The following is a 15455-nucleotide window of genomic DNA, read 5'->3' as shown; positions in this document are numbered from 1 at the left end:
GCTTTGTGAATTCTCCTTTAGGGAACTTGTGGTGTTTCACTTGAGATTCCTCATGCGTTCCAACGGATCTTCGACTCAGTCTCAGGGGTTGTCCTTCGCTTCCAACGATTGTGTGTTACTCAGATCTCCTACCATTGTCGTGATCATTGGTGTTCCTCGGTTGATCTCTTCCAATGAATCCTCAAGACGATTTTCTGCTTGTTGTTTGACGGTTCTCCTTTGCAAGACTAAATTTGCCTGATGTTGCCGTTTGAAACTATGCTTCCGTTGTGAAGTTTGTGGTTCCTCGTTCATCTGGTAAATTAATCCTTCCTGGTTTGGCTTAGAGTTGTCTGCTTGACTGAGATTCCCATCAGCTTCCGTCCAAACATGGCAGTTCTCGGCATAGAAGGCAATTGTCATCACTTTAGACAATTCTGCATTGATGCCTGGATTGAAAGGGTTTGCTGGTAAGATTCCCTTCAATGTCATTAACCCTTTGATTGTCGTATTGAGGGAATACCAACAGATAAAATTGTATGCTGTGAATTTTGGGGAGAGAAATTTGGAAGAAATGTTGACTTTCGCCGATCCAAGAAAACCGTTATGTCCTATGATTTTGACGTTTCTGATTTCGTACTTCTTCTCTCCGACCCAATTCTGAATCGTTGCTCCCCCTATGAGCATGTCATCTTTCAGATGGATTTGCCACTTTGGTTCAGTTAATTTGTACTGTCCCGGAGTGTGGACTTTAAATTTATTTACTCGCCAGTTTGATTGATCCTTTGTGATCATTTGCATGACTGAGCATAATACATCTTGGGCTGGTTGTGCCTCGTTTTCCTCATTGAGAATCGTCCTTTGTGACTCCTTGTTGCGATTTTGAGAATTTTTATTGATCCCATCAACAGTAAAATTTGTGGTTTGGCATTTCGGTTTCAATTGCTGGCTCAGGTTGGCACTCGTAAATTTTACTTGTGATCCTGGGTCCAGAATGATCCTGCACTTCCTGTTGCTGTTGAATTTGTCAGGGATATCCACTGTTGCCGTTGTGAATAGGACATTGGCCCTTGCCCCACTTGACGGTCTTGAACCTGCGAGAGTTGTCACTTGTGGTTCAAGTTGCGTGTATTGATTCAGGGCATCATCTGCTGTTTGCACAGATGAATTCACGAAAAGATCAATTGAAACATTGAATTTAGATATATCAACTTGAGGGGGTTGTAGCCCTTGTACCTTTGTGAGGTGAGGATTTTCGCTGTAATTTACCACACAGAGATTTCTGGATGATTGCCATTTCTCTTCGGATCTCGTAAACTTCAGAATTTTCGCCGGTTCCAGATCAGAAACTTGCGGAACTGCAGATGTCTTTTCTAATGATCCATTTTGATTTCCCTGCCTATGGAGTCTTTGTTCTTCTAGGTGCTGATTCCTTGTTGTGGTCAGTTGTACCTTTGAGATTTCTCCTGGTCTGGGTGGAAGCATCTTCTCCTGTCTGTATGCCGTGATGAGTAGGTTGGCGATTTTTGAGCAGCGAGTTATGCATTTTGTGCCGAAGTTGAATAGTTCTAGTTGTTCCTTTTGCTTCATATCTAGAGTTTTTGTCTCCTTTATAATACTTGCTTGAACTTCTTTGAACATTGCTTCGAGATGTTTGATGATTTCTCTATGCGTCTCTAACTCGATTATCGCTTCCTGTCTCCTCAACAACATAGGATTTTTGACGAATTCCTCAAGAGCGGTGTCCACCTCATTTATCCTGTCTTGATATATCTTTCTTAAATCATAATGAATTGCCATAGTCGCTAACGAAGCTGTCTTCCATTCCGCACACATTGATGAAATCAAAGATTGTATGACTTCACACGGATTGAAAACAAAAAAACTTCTTCCTTGTAGCTTCGAGTGGCTTGAAGGTCCAAATAATGTTGGATCCTTCTTAAGTCATATTGAATGGTCATGGTCGCTGACGAAGCTGTCTTCCATTCCGCACACATTGATGAAATCAAGCGTTGTATGACTTCGCACGGATCGACGACTAAAACTTCTTGCTTGTAGCTTCGAGCGGCTTGAAGGTCCAAAAAAATGTTGGGTGAAAATATCCTACCTGCAGATATACTCAGCGTTAGTAATGGTCCCACAACTTTAAGGGAGTAAGCGTCGTCTCTTTGTCCGGCAGCAAATATCCCACCTGCAGATATACTCAGCGTTAGTAATGGTCCCACAACTTTAAGGGAGTAAGCGTCGTCTCTTTGTCCGGCAGCAAATATCCCACCTGCAGATATACTCAGCGTTAGTAATGGTCCCACAACTTTAAGGGAGTAAGCGTCGTCTCTTTGTCCGGCAGCAAATATCCCACCTGCAGATATACTCAGCGTTAGTAATGGTCCCACAACTTTAAGGGAGTAAGCGTCGTCTCTTTGTCCGGCAGCAAATATCCCACCTGCAGATATACTCAGCGTTAGTAATGGTCCCACAACTTTAAGGGAGTAAGCGTCGTCTCTTTGTCCGGCAGCAAATATCCCACCTGCAGATATACTCAGCGTTAGTAATGGTCCCACAACTTTAAGGGAGTAAGCGTCGTCTCTTTGTCCGGCAGCAAATATCCCACCTGCAGATATACTCAGCGTTAGTAATGGTCCCACAACTTTAAGGGAGTAAGCGTCGTCTCTTTGTCCGGCAGCAAATATCCCACCTGCAGATATACGCAGAGTTAATAAATGTATCCGGCTCGAAGGACCAAAAAAATGTTGGGTGAAAATATCCTACCTGCAGATATACTCAGCGTTAGTAATGGTCCCACAACTTTAAGGGAGTAAGCGTCGTCTCTTTGTCCGGCAGCAAATATCCCACCTGCAGATATACTCAGCGTTAGTAATGGTCCCACAACTTTAAGGGAGTAAGCGTCGTCTCTTTGTCCGGCAGCAAATATCCCACCTGCAGATATACTCAGCGTTAGTAATGGTCCCACAACTTTAAGGGAGTAAGCGTCGTCTCTTTGTCCGGCAGCAAATATCCCACCTGCAGATATACTCAGCGTTAGTAATGGTCCCACAACTTTAAGGGAGTAAGCGTCGTCTCTTTGTCCGGCAGCAAATATCCCACCTGCAGATATACTCAGCGTTAGTAATGGTCCCACAACTTTAAGGGAGTAAGCGTCGTCTCTTTGTCCGGCAGCAAATATCCCACCTGCAGATATACTCAGCGTTAGTAATGGTCCCACAACTTTAAGGGAGTAAGCGTCGTCTCTTTGTCCGGCAGCAAATATCCCACCTGCAGATATACGCAGAGTTAATAAATGTCTCCGGTTTGGAGGAACAAAAAAAATTTTTTCTTCCGGCCTCGTGGGGAATTTCACTGCGCCACAATAAGCATGAATTTTCACGTATTGAGCACTTTGATTGAATGTTTGCCACTTCTACAATTAATGGCACACGTGTGGCAAGGAAATACTTAAGCAATTTTAGCAGCGGACTGTATAAAATGTAAAATTAAATGTAAATTTTCACAAACAACGTTTTTATTCCTTCCCAACAATTTTGACAGTTCTCTTTAACTCTCTCATTCCGCCACGTCATCCCAAACTTTTTTATAGCAAAAAAGTTTGGGAGTCGTGCGCCGATATTTGTCATGCGGCGTGAACATACTGCAATAGTATTTAATTTTTTTTAAACGTAATTTAGATGACAACATAAATAAAAAACACATGTTTCTTCAGAATATAAACTCTTTATTTACTAATTTCAGCAAAGCTCCCAAAAAAACTTTATATGTAAAAGGATAACCAGTTGTGCTCCAGCCTCCCCTATGAGAGATGTATCAGCAATTTTTGCCATCTGTACACACAATCTAACGACTCTTGTATTTTCAATTTTCATCTTCCGCATTTCCAAAAAAGCACGTCACACAATCCCACTTCCAAACAACAATTCTGAATAAAGCTCTCTCCCCAAAATCGATGTGAAAAGGAGATTTTTACGTGAAAGAGAGTGTCTCTTTTTTCCCAAAAATTTCATTTTCCTTTTCGACATGCGTAACGATAGAGAAAATATTCCGTGAATTTCAAGCAATCACCATTTCCCGGGCACAGTTGAATGTTGTGAAAAATTGACTTTTTTTTATCAGGATATATCGTCATCCAGAGAAAAAAAAGAGAACTAAACGATGCCAAATATTCTCTTCCTCCTCCTTCCACTAACATCGCGACGTGTTGAGTTCATTTTGCTTTTGGGAAAAAAAGTTGTGTGTAAAGAGCGCGTTGGTGGAACGAATCCAATACTTCACGGTGAGGTGTATTCACGTTGAATTTGTTGGAACAATCAATAATTATGGCCAAACGTTCACGATTTTCAGAGAACAGACACACACACACAATATTGTGTTGGGAACTCCGTGGGCAAAAAGTCAGGCAGGAAATTGCGCTTTTTTGCCCCATCTGCAACCCAACGAATTTAAAATACTATGCGACGATGAGATGGTTTAGTTTTGGGGAATTAGTGACACTCCAAAAATCACTGAACCATCACGCAAAGAAGTGCGGCATTCCAGCATCTCATCCCACATCTATTTCATGGATTTTATCTTTGATATCTTACTCTTAAGAATAAATTCAAAAATCTTCTTTCTAAGTTGACCATTAAGGTTTTTTTTTATTTCATTTCTTAATTATTTCAAAAAATATTTTAAGGGTTCTTTTCCCTTTTCAAATTGAATTCAATTCAGTTGGAAGAACATTTTCTTAATTCATGATGTTTTGATTAATTCCAGAGGGTTGGTGATAAATTGAAGAAGATAAAAAAAGAAATTACTCACTAATTCTCTGCGGGCAAGTATTCTTGAGCCATCAAACGAGATTTCTCACGGATCGTGAGTGAAATATTCCCGCACATGACGCTGAGGTAGAACTTGAGCTCCTCTTCAGCAATGCAGAGTTGGACAGTTGGATACTTATGGCCGTTCTTGCAGAGGAAATCCTTCACTTCGACAAAACACTTCCTTGCGTCTTCCACGGTGAACAAGCACTGAAGAAAAGCATAATTTGGTGACGGAAGGATGTTGTATCTGGGGTAATTCTTGATGCAGGCCACGCATTTGCAGATGAAGTTATAGCGGTTCTCCAGATTCTCCCGACGCACTGACTTCTCGAAGAGAAAATGAGTGAATTCGTAGCTGGTGAAGAGTTGTTTCCCAGCAGGAATAGTCTTCAGGGTGATAATGCACGACATCACTCCTGCAGCTCCCTTGGATGGGATACACGCAACGTTGGGGGAGCATGAGTGGTTAATGAGGCTGAAGAAGGGAGAGCAAGCCATTCCTCGCATTGTATTGTATTGATTGCCATAGGAGTCCATCACACCATTGAGGTAATTGTTATTAGCAACATTCACTGGAAGTTTATGGAAGAGGTAAAACTTGAGGAACTCTTCTGCCTCTCTAGTCGGCAGATACTGCTGCTTGAACACCGGAGAACCCTTCTTCAGCAATTTCTCCATGATGCACAAAGTGAAGCAAAGAACCGTGACGGAAGAGTAATCATTGAAGAACACGTCGCTCGTCCGCATGTTATTAATAGGCGTAAAGAGTTCCTCCGGTGTGAGTTCCTGACGCCAGTCAAAGCTAAAAACGTTCTTCTTCTCCCGCTCAATCTTCATAACGGCCACAGCCATTGTCTCTGTGTCTGGGAACGTCAAGAAACCCCGAATAATTAGTCGGAAGCTAATTCGAAGGCTCATGTCCAACAGTTTAAACAAAGCTCCTGTGATTGGGCATTCGATGGCGTGAAAATCCCTCATAGCTTCCTCCTGGCACGCCTTGGAGCAGAACATGGTGTGAGTGCAGGAGTCACAGGGAAACAGCAGATAGGAAACGTCATCAGTGCAGTTGGAACATCTGAGGTAAATCTCCTTATCTGCAAGAATTTTGCAGTAGGGTTTCTCAATGGCAATAATCGTCCCAGCGGGGATCTTCTCCTTTGTCACAATGTGCCTTCCAAAAGTCTTATCCTCTCGCAATGTGAGACATTTGGCTACAAAGGGAATCTTTTCATTGACCGGCAAGTCGATCTTTGGTTCAAAATATTCTCCTTTCGGCGGCTGCTTCTCCACCTCTTCCTTACATTTTGCCTCCCTTCGATCCAGCTTCTCCTTCAATTGCTCAGGATAGCCGTACTCCCGTGCCATCCGGATACTCTCAAGGCATTCCCGGAACATTTTCATCTCAAAGAAGACCGCAGATCGATTAGCAATGGCAAGGCTGATCTTCTCCTTGGACACAGCATAGCAGGCGCTCTTGTTGTACTCCTCAATAGCCTCCACGTTCTTCTTATACTTGAAGAAGGTATTTCCCTTCAGACGAAATTCCTCCGCCTTGGCGTCACTCTTCTCTTCCGCAAAACTTGCAGGTTCCGGAATGATATTGTGCTCATTTGCGAATCCAAGAAAAAATTCAATAAGAGGACCTTCTTTGCGTCCTTTCTTCATAAACTCCTGAATTTTATTGGTGAACAAAGCCTTAGTGAATGGGGCATTTGTATATTCGATAAACTTTTGATAAACCACGTTCTTGTTGAACCGATCCTCTGCCATTTTACAGCATTTACCGGGACTTCTGATGTCAGGAAATCTGCGAAAATGAGTAAAGATTCTTTAGGAAAAGATTCTTAATTCATCTTCTAGAACTTTAAAGAGTGTCTACTTACTTTTTGTGCAGAATTTGCCCTTTTTATCTACTTTTTTGTGTAATAAAACGTTGTGGAAAGTTCTTATACGATTTGCCTGAAGCCTTTGAAAAATATTTGAGGTTATGTGTGGTATTGCGCCAAAAATTATAGCAGTGGCGTTCTTAATTTTTATAGCACGATTTTTATAATATGCATTGCTGGCGGACATTTTTTTCTTATCCATTTTAACTTTGAATTCGTTGATTAATTAATTCTTTTAGTTACAAAAAGCAGTATAGATTTTTAAATATATTTATGTAAATGAAGTAGAATGATGTAATCCAATTTGTGAATATTAAAAAAAATAAAATAAATAATGACGCGGGAGCCATATTTGAGCGTGCAGCAACTGAATGTAAATAAAAAGTCCATTAACTAAATTATCTTCTAATTGAAATTTACAAAATTATTAGTTCTGCATGTGGGTACAACAAGCGGAGAGTTTGTGTGTACAGCAAATAGTTATAAATCACAGAGGGGGCTATTATTATTAATACCAAAACTATGGAAGCTATCAAAGGTAGATAGCGTTCATACATCTATCCATTCTATCCTTTTCTGGTTAAATTGAAAATTAATTATAAAATGTTTATGAAATCGATTAAATATGCATTGTGTTTTCACAATGAATTTTAGCATTACATTAGTTTGCAATAAAGGCAAATTATAAATCATTCATTGACTTATTTATTGTAATAAAACCCAGATTAAAGTTTCAAGCGTGCAGCGAATAAGAATTATAGCAAAAATAAAAAGTATCACTTTTTTTCTTTTTAAAATATCAAAGCGCATGCAAATACAAGAAAAGCAATTTGTTCTCATAAACGAATTGTGTGCAATGTATCATTTTCTTTTAGTATAGCCTAGCAAGAGCTAGGGGACACCTTAAACTTTTGTGGCTGAGAAGAGGATTTATTCTCATAATTCATGAAATGTTAAGTGTGTGAGGAACCTCAGTTTTGTATGCCTCTTGTGGATGACGGGAAGATTTCAGCTGGAAAGATACGGAGCGATGAAGAAGTGCTGCAGAAGTAACAAATGTTCCCAATTAGAGACCCCACTTTCTGTCACAGGACACTGATCTCATAATTCCGGGGGGACGGTAATCTCTTCTAAACAGTCAAAGTGACAAGTTGTAAATTTGTCGACAAGATTCACTCACAGGGCTTCTTCGGTGTCTCCCCAAAGATTATTTTTGGCCAAATGCATTATCTGCCTTGCGGTGAGTCCTCATGCCGCAGCAGTGTAACCCCTTTTTTCTCAAACTAATGCCTCATGACACTTATGCAGTGCTTAATCATTTTTTGGAATATTTATAATTCATTATTATAACATCTCTCTTCCATATTTTAGCTACTGCTGCTTTGACGACAAGACAGAAATAGCAATTTGTTGCCAGCAAGACACCACAGACTTAATTGCTGCAGGCTGAGGCTTCTTTGAAGATCAAGATCGTGAGGATTGCATGGAAAGTTATTTTTTTCCTGAAGTAATTAAATGACAAAATGTAGAAAAAAATAAGTTTAAATTGTAGAAAAGCAACTAAAGCATTAAAATAATAAAGAATTAAAAGAAGACGTTAAGAAAACTCGTTTAAATGTACACAAAGAGTAAAATTTGCGACAAAATGATATTTTCACTATTTGTTGGACACGAGAGGGTTAAAAAAAAATCGTTTGAGGTGAAATCAAAATTGGTAACTTTTCTTTAATCTTATTAATAAATAATCAATAAAAGAATTTTTTTTTACAGCAAAATGACTGTGAAAATTAGCATTTTATTTTAATTGAAAAGTTTTGAACAAACGTTTTAATCGTGGGCTTGATTGGGTTAATTTTATGGTTGCCATAAAAGTTTTCTCATGTTGCTATAAAAAATTTTTCACATTGACTACATAACCTCAAATGCAAAAAGGATCTTGTCCGTGCAGCAGTTTCATCAGGACGACGAAGATTTTTTCGCCAAGAACTTAATAATTAACACACAAAAAGTAAGTTACTTCCTTAAATCTTCTTCTTAGTTTTATGATTAATGTTTGAGAAATTGTTTCTAAGCCTTTGTTCTCTCTTCTGCAGGACATTTTTCACTTCAAAGGCGACAAAAGCCTCGAAAGGCAAAATGGCTTCAGCAGAGTGGCGTCAGTGTTTCAAATCCGAGACAAGCGAGGGCATTTATGCTAATCTTATTCGTAGTGTGGGTGACGATTTTCATTCAATGTTCGCTTTTCATTTCAATTTGTTCGTTCTCCGTGAATGTGGCGACCCAATTGTTGATACAGTTGACATGGCCTTGGAAATGTTGAGTGATAATGATCTATTTCCGGACGTCCAGAAATTGGCGGAGGAGAAGAGTGACGCCAAGGCGGAGGAGTTTCGTCTGAAGGGAAATGCCTTCTTCAAGTATAAGAAGAACGTGAAGGCTATTGAGGAGTACAACAAGAGCGCCTGCTATGCTGTGTCCAAGGAGAAGATCAGTCTTGCCATTGCTAATCGATCTGCGGTCTTCTTTGAGATGAGAATGTTCCGGGAGTGCCTCGAGAGTATCCGAATGGCACGGGAGTTCGGCTATCCTGAGCGCTTGAAGGAGAAGCTGGATCGAAGGGAGGCAAATTGTAAGGAAAGTTTGGAGGAGAGAGAGCCACCAAGGGTGGGAAAATTTAAGCCAAAGATCGACTTGCCGGTAAATGAGAAGATTCCCTTTGTGGCCAAATGTCTTGCATTGCGACATGATAGGAAGTATGGGAGGAAGATTGTTACAACTAAGGAGATCCATGCTGGGACGATTATTGCCATTGATGAACCCTTCTCGAAGGTACTTTTGGGATCAACTCAATACATGAGATGCGCCACATGCTTGGTTGAGGTTCCTCATCTCTTGTTTGCCTGCAACCAATGTACTCAGACCATGTTCTGCTCCCAGGCGTGCCAGGAGGAAGCTATGAAGGATTTCCACGTCATCGAATGCCCAATTAATGGAGCTTTGTTTAAAATCTTCGACATGGGCCTTCGAATTGTCTTCCGGACGGTTATTAGTGCCTTCTTGCTGTTCGCAGACCCGAACACAATGGCTGGGGCTGTTATGAAGATTGAACGGGAGAGGAAGAATGTCTTCAACTTCGATTGGAGTGGGGCAGTCTCAGCGGAACAGCGCTACGCACCAATTCACAATATGCTCACGAAAGAAAAGAAGCTCAAGGAGAATTCGGACTTTAAGAATCACGTCAATACAGCTCTGATTTTCAATCTCCTCAAGAATAACTCTTCACAGTTCAGCCAGCGTTTCCTGACAAGTGACAAAGCAGAGAAGTTCCTCAAGAAGATTATTTTTCGCTACGTTGTGCTCTGTCCTATGAATGCCTACAGCTTTGATACAATCATGGAAAATGAGCATTTGGATGATTTTTACTATGGCGGTGGCATGCATGGCTTTCGCACTCTCATCAATCATTCGTGTAACCCCAATATTTGCATCAACACAATGGGAACGCGATCTGTGGTGATGACTGTGAAGAAGATCGTAGCAGGGGAGCAACTCTTTGCCAACTACAGCTGCAACTTCAAGTACATGGAGAAATCAATGCGTCAACTTGTGCTGCACAAGCAACATGATTTCCACTGTGAATGTGTGGCGTGTACGAAGAATTTCCCAATGTTGCCATTCCTGCGGGAGCCAAAGACCATCCCCAAGGTGCCGCTGCACGCAACACGGGCACACTGCTGTTCCTGCCGCTTCGACGTTAAGAATGCCACGGAGGGTTTCTACGCAGTCCGGAAGTACCTTCGTAAGTACGGTCATCGCTATCCAACCTCTCAAATCTGTATTGCCGAAGAAGAGCTCAAATACTGCCTTGACATCATGTCCGGGAACGTTCCACTCGTGCTCCGAGAGAAGGCTCGTCTTATTGAACTTTAATTTTTCTCTTTGATTCAATTCATTTTCATTTTCCTTTGAAATATTTATTCATTTTCATTCATTTGAATTATTTAATCGCTTTCATTGAAAAATAATTTCTTTTTTTGAGTTTTTAACCTTCAAGACGCTAAATATGAATTACAAAATCGAATAAACCTTGTTCAAACTGAATTAATTTGCGATTAAAAAAACTTTCTTTATATTAAATTAAATATTTTGTTTTTCTGCCAAATTTTTGGTAAATTTATTTATATTTTGGATAATTTAGTTTATTTTTTTTCTGCGAATTGTTTCCTTGAGAGTTAAATACGTAAGACTGAAATAAAAGTCTTTAAATTTAACTCTTTAAGGATCGCGATCAATTTATTACTTTAGTTTAAAAAAAAAAAGGTTCAGTACATGCAAAAGGGACTTTGCATGAAATTCTATATCTTCTTCAATCATTCAAATCATTTTATATACTTTCAAATGCTATTTATATACTATGTAGCTATATACTCTACTGATATCTCTCTTGGTAGTATGTAAAACCAAACAGAGAGATCCTCTTTGAAAATGGCTCAAAAAAGTGGAGGGAAAGTGGAATGCATATCAAAGGGAGAGCAATCAGCAAAAAGTACCTTTGAGCAAAATTTCAACATCCTGAAGTGTATTTTGGAATAAAAGGGAGCGCAAATTTTGGGCAAGTTACACAAGAATAGAAAACACCATGGAGCGAGAGATGAACAAGTAATATGGAGTTATTTTTGTGCAGAACTTGATAGAGTGGAAATTTAACATTGTTGATTCATTTTTGGAATTTTCCGTCCTTCTCCGGCAAAAACCCCAAAATGTAGGTATTTTCCATGTGCGGGGAATTCCCTCTTATATGGGAAAACTTGGTGCCAATGGGTGGTGAAGTATTTTTGGGGGCTGCTGGATGAATGGCAAAAGTTTCGATTGAAAAGAGTTGGTGTTGTATACAGATGCTTTTAGAACAATAACTGCATCACACTTTTCTCGTTGAAATTTCGTGTTTTACCAGTAGAAAGTTTTCCCCTTTTTGCAAATGGACAAAAGTGTGTGTTGGGTAGTCCAAAATGAAATTATTTACTTTTCCCTTACAACTCTTTTGTTGCTATATTTCCCTATTCTATGCCGAGAAGTTAGAATTGGCATCTATTCTGTGAGGATATTTATTCATTTTTCCTCCTAAAGACTCAAAAATCAATTTGTTTCATTAAGGGGGGAGCATCTTATTCAGGAGAACCAGAGAACTTAATTCAGCTATCTATTCCCCGGTATCATTTTCAATTTCACCCACGCAGAAAGCCAGTCCACCGTGACGTGGTTGCGGGGCCTTCTGCAACGTAGATTTCCATTCCTTCTGATTCTCTTTGTAGAGGGGAGGGGTGAGTGTTGTGCAAAAAGGGGTGGTTATTTCAATTCAGACAGCTGATTCTATTTTGCTTTTTGAAAGCATAATTATTATATAAATATTTTTGCCAAAAGGAGACGTCTCGTCCGCCCGAGGGGAGAACTAACTACATATAGAAGTGGGTATAGGTATGTAGATGAGGGAGGAACTTCAATTTAATAAACCACAATCCCACAACTGCGTCTGACACTTTTACCATAAAGTTCAACTTCCCGCATCTCAAATTCTAAATTTCATTGCCATTCTTCTCCTCACACCCTCCATCAAATTGATCCAGAAAAATCTCTTCCTTGCAATTTTTTTTTTGATATTTATTTATTAATTAACATTGAATATCATTTTCCCCGAAAGTATTTTCCAATATTGATTTTTGATTGGAAAATACCTCTGCCCGTTTAAATATATTTAAATTGCATAGAATTAATTTATTTGATGCGGAAATATTGAAATTTACATTTCAATTGCTTGATTATATATCAACGCTTTTCCCAAATTTATATACAATTCATACATTTTACATTACAATTGTATGAGTATTATATTTATTAATATTATTGATTAAGTGATAAAAATTTAAACAATTTTTTAAGTGGAAAATGTTTAAAATCGTAGGTAGCGATTAATTATTATTATTATTATTTTATATAAAAAATTGATATGAAAAAAAAAGTTTTGGCTTAGGGATGACCGGGGTTGAAAATGTCAGACAAACATTAAGGGAGAGTTTTTAGTTGTTTTCTTTATTTAAAGAGTGCTGAAAATGGATTTTTAGGAATTAAAGTTTATAAGGAATCAAGTTCCTCATAACTTATTCATGGCTATTGCATTCAAATTAGCAGCTTTTAGCAAATTCATTCGTGCAATTCCAACCTTTTGAAAAGTCTTTTCTAACGTTTAAGATTTCTTTTTTAACGTTTTAAAACAGGATTGTACGAATCCTAATTTTTTTCGTATCTTCTATCTTTTCTAACATTTTATTTTATTTTAGCATTTGAAGCTTCTTGTCTTTTGATTGACATTAAAAATATCTAAAGTTTTCATATGAAAAGTCTAAGTTTTCGTCAATTGTCACGTATTTTGATCCCGAAAGTGATTAGGAAAAATCTTACAGATAATTTTGCATGATTGAGCCTGACTTAATAAATCTTAAGTTTTGATTAGGATCGTGATAAAAAGAGGCCATGTTTGAATGTTTTTATGTTTCACGTTGGACACGAAAGGGTTAATAAAACTCCATTTGTTCTGAATTATTCATTGCAGCTTTTAGCTCAATTTTATGAGAAATAAAATAAATTATTCAGTAATTTAATAAAAAGAGTCTAATTATTTCTCTGAATCAATCACATGTCTTCACACTTTTTTGTTAAAAGATGAATTAGTCATGGGACAAAGATAGGAAGGTTTTGAAGATAACACTTCAATAAAATTGATGCATCATTGCAATGAAAATCGAAGCTTGAGAACGCGATGTGGCGCCACTTTTGTGAATTTACCACATACCTACTTACATATAGATATAATATTCAAATGAAATTGAAGCAATTCATCAAGATTGGAAGAATATCTGTCGCCTCCGCATAATTTAGGGTCCATCAATTGAATCTCAGCTGTCCACATTTCTGTCTCAATAATCAATCTGGATTACGTTAGCTGGAGAGTTCTTCCGCAAGAAGGCTCTTTATCCATGCCATGATTAATTGAATTGAAAGTTGATGTGCGAGCTTTCTTTCCATCCCCACCATTATAACCAACTCTCAGCAGCAACCGCATTGTGGATAGGAGTACTTCAACTTAGCGTAATTGAACCCCATACACAACATACTTAATGTGCGCATACATATGTACAATTTTATAGAACAAGACATAATATAGCCAGGGCAGCGTGTTTTAACTGATTTACCAAAACATTTTTCACTGGTAAAATATGTGCAAGTGGCATGCAATTTATTGCAGAAGCCCAATTTCACCAATCCTTTTTCTCACGCCCACGCTATTTCATAAGTTTTTTTTTTATTGGAGAACCTCACGTTTTGAAAAATTCTCACATTGGTGGTGGTTTTTGTACCTTTTCCCACCACCCTCCCGTGTGAAGTACTTTTGTGCACATGATACTTGTATACAATTTCCATGTGCGATATGTTGTGTATGATAATTACATTTTTACTTCTTTCATTTCTGACAAGCGCGCAAATGAAACATTCATTTCCCTATCAGGACTTCCGTCTCTCATGGGGCTCGCCATTCACATCTCCTCGCATATAAAAAATATGTATATACATATACCACACAAATTCTGACATTTCTCTCCTCATAAATAATTACCATTCTATAACGCGGGCATACACACGCTACACAGTTGAGCTTTATTTTATATATATATTGTATTTCCACCATTTCCACCCCCATCAATTCACAATGCAAAATCACACTGAAACCCTTCACAACACACCCTTCATGTGAGCTTCGCACATATTTCAATGGGATACGCAATTTCCTGTACTTTATAGCAATTTCCGGTCCAAATGAAAATTAGCACAAATATTTAATATCTTTTCGCCATTGTAACAAAATCGGAAGCAATTCCCAGTGGATTTTCAGCCATGGCAAGCAAAATCCCCCTTTAATTGACCGCGAATTCATAATTCATACCTAAACCATTGTTTCTAAGCCCAATTAATAATGCATATGGGGTTTTCCAGCATACAGCACCCCCTGTAGAATGCACGGGACCAAATGGTAAAGCTCTCTGGCCCCGTGGATTGCTCATCAAAGCAGAAGTTGAGACTCTGTCTCTCTCTCTGTAGAGACGTTTAATTATTCAGGGGTGGATTGAAAAATCATATAGGTCAGTTTTTTCATACTTTACGTAGTTAGAGGTACCGCAACTGGATGAATTTTCAGCATTTCCACCAAATTGAGATGGAGAGTAGAATGTGTGAAATGCATTAGAATGCAAATGGATTTTGCCGGAATTTGCAATCATTTGTGATTAATTTTTTAAGCAAGGATAATTTTTAGGAATCTTTTTATTATTCAGGGGAAAATGGAAAATAAATGTCTGTTTTAAAATAGGATATAATTGTTAAGAATTAGAACAATTTGCATAAAGAGATCTTTGGGAATTTTTCTTTAGAAATTCTAAACTGATTTTAGTAAATCTCCTTCAATTTGATGAAAAAAGAATTTTCAAAGCAATTTTTAAAAGCTCTAACGACATATTTAATATTTCTTATGAAATAAATAGCAACAAATCCAAAAGCTCCTCTATATAAAAAAGCTCAATAATTTTCCCTCTAAATTGAAAACTTTTCACTTCTACCTTATTTGTCAATTAAGGTATGCAGAAGACTTACCGTGGTTGTAGGTAGAGACTACATACTTTATTGGTTTGAGAGAGAGAGAGAGAGAGATTGTGGTTGTAGACCCCAA

The 15455-nt window shown here is 38.4% G+C and overlaps 2 protein-coding genes across 2 annotated transcripts; one reads left to right on the top strand and one right to left on the bottom strand.

Moving 5' to 3' along the window:
* Positions 1 to 4597: 4597 nt before the first annotated feature.
* LOC129786874 (SET and MYND domain-containing protein 4-like) lies at positions 4598 to 6789 on the bottom strand. The gene is made up of 2 exons (XM_055822124.1): positions 6677 to 6789; positions 4598 to 6600 (listed from the first exon to the last, which is right to left on the bottom strand). Exon 2 carries the CDS (start codon positions 6561 to 6563, stop codon positions 4791 to 4793), a length of 1773 nt encoding a protein of 590 aa, XP_055678099.1. The 5' UTR covers positions 6564 to 6600; positions 6677 to 6789; the 3' UTR covers positions 4598 to 4790.
* Positions 6790 to 8561: 1772 nt separating this feature from the next.
* LOC129796804 (SET and MYND domain-containing protein 4-like) lies at positions 8562 to 10821 on the top strand. The gene is made up of 2 exons (XM_055838898.1): positions 8562 to 8687; positions 8773 to 10821. The coding sequence occupies exon 2, from the start codon at positions 8816 to 8818 to the stop codon at positions 10607 to 10609; it is 1794 nt and encodes a 597-aa protein (XP_055694873.1). The 5' UTR covers positions 8562 to 8687; positions 8773 to 8815; the 3' UTR covers positions 10610 to 10821.
* Positions 10822 to 15455: the final 4634 nt, after the last annotated feature.

Source organism: Lutzomyia longipalpis, chromosome 1 (genome assembly GCF_024334085.1).
Source record: "Lutzomyia longipalpis isolate SR_M1_2022 chromosome 1, ASM2433408v1".
Lineage (NCBI taxonomy): Eukaryota > Metazoa > Arthropoda > Insecta > Diptera > Psychodidae > Lutzomyia > Lutzomyia longipalpis.
The sequence above is the reverse complement of the archived record's forward strand: the minus strand, read 5'-3'. Positions and strand labels throughout refer to the sequence as shown.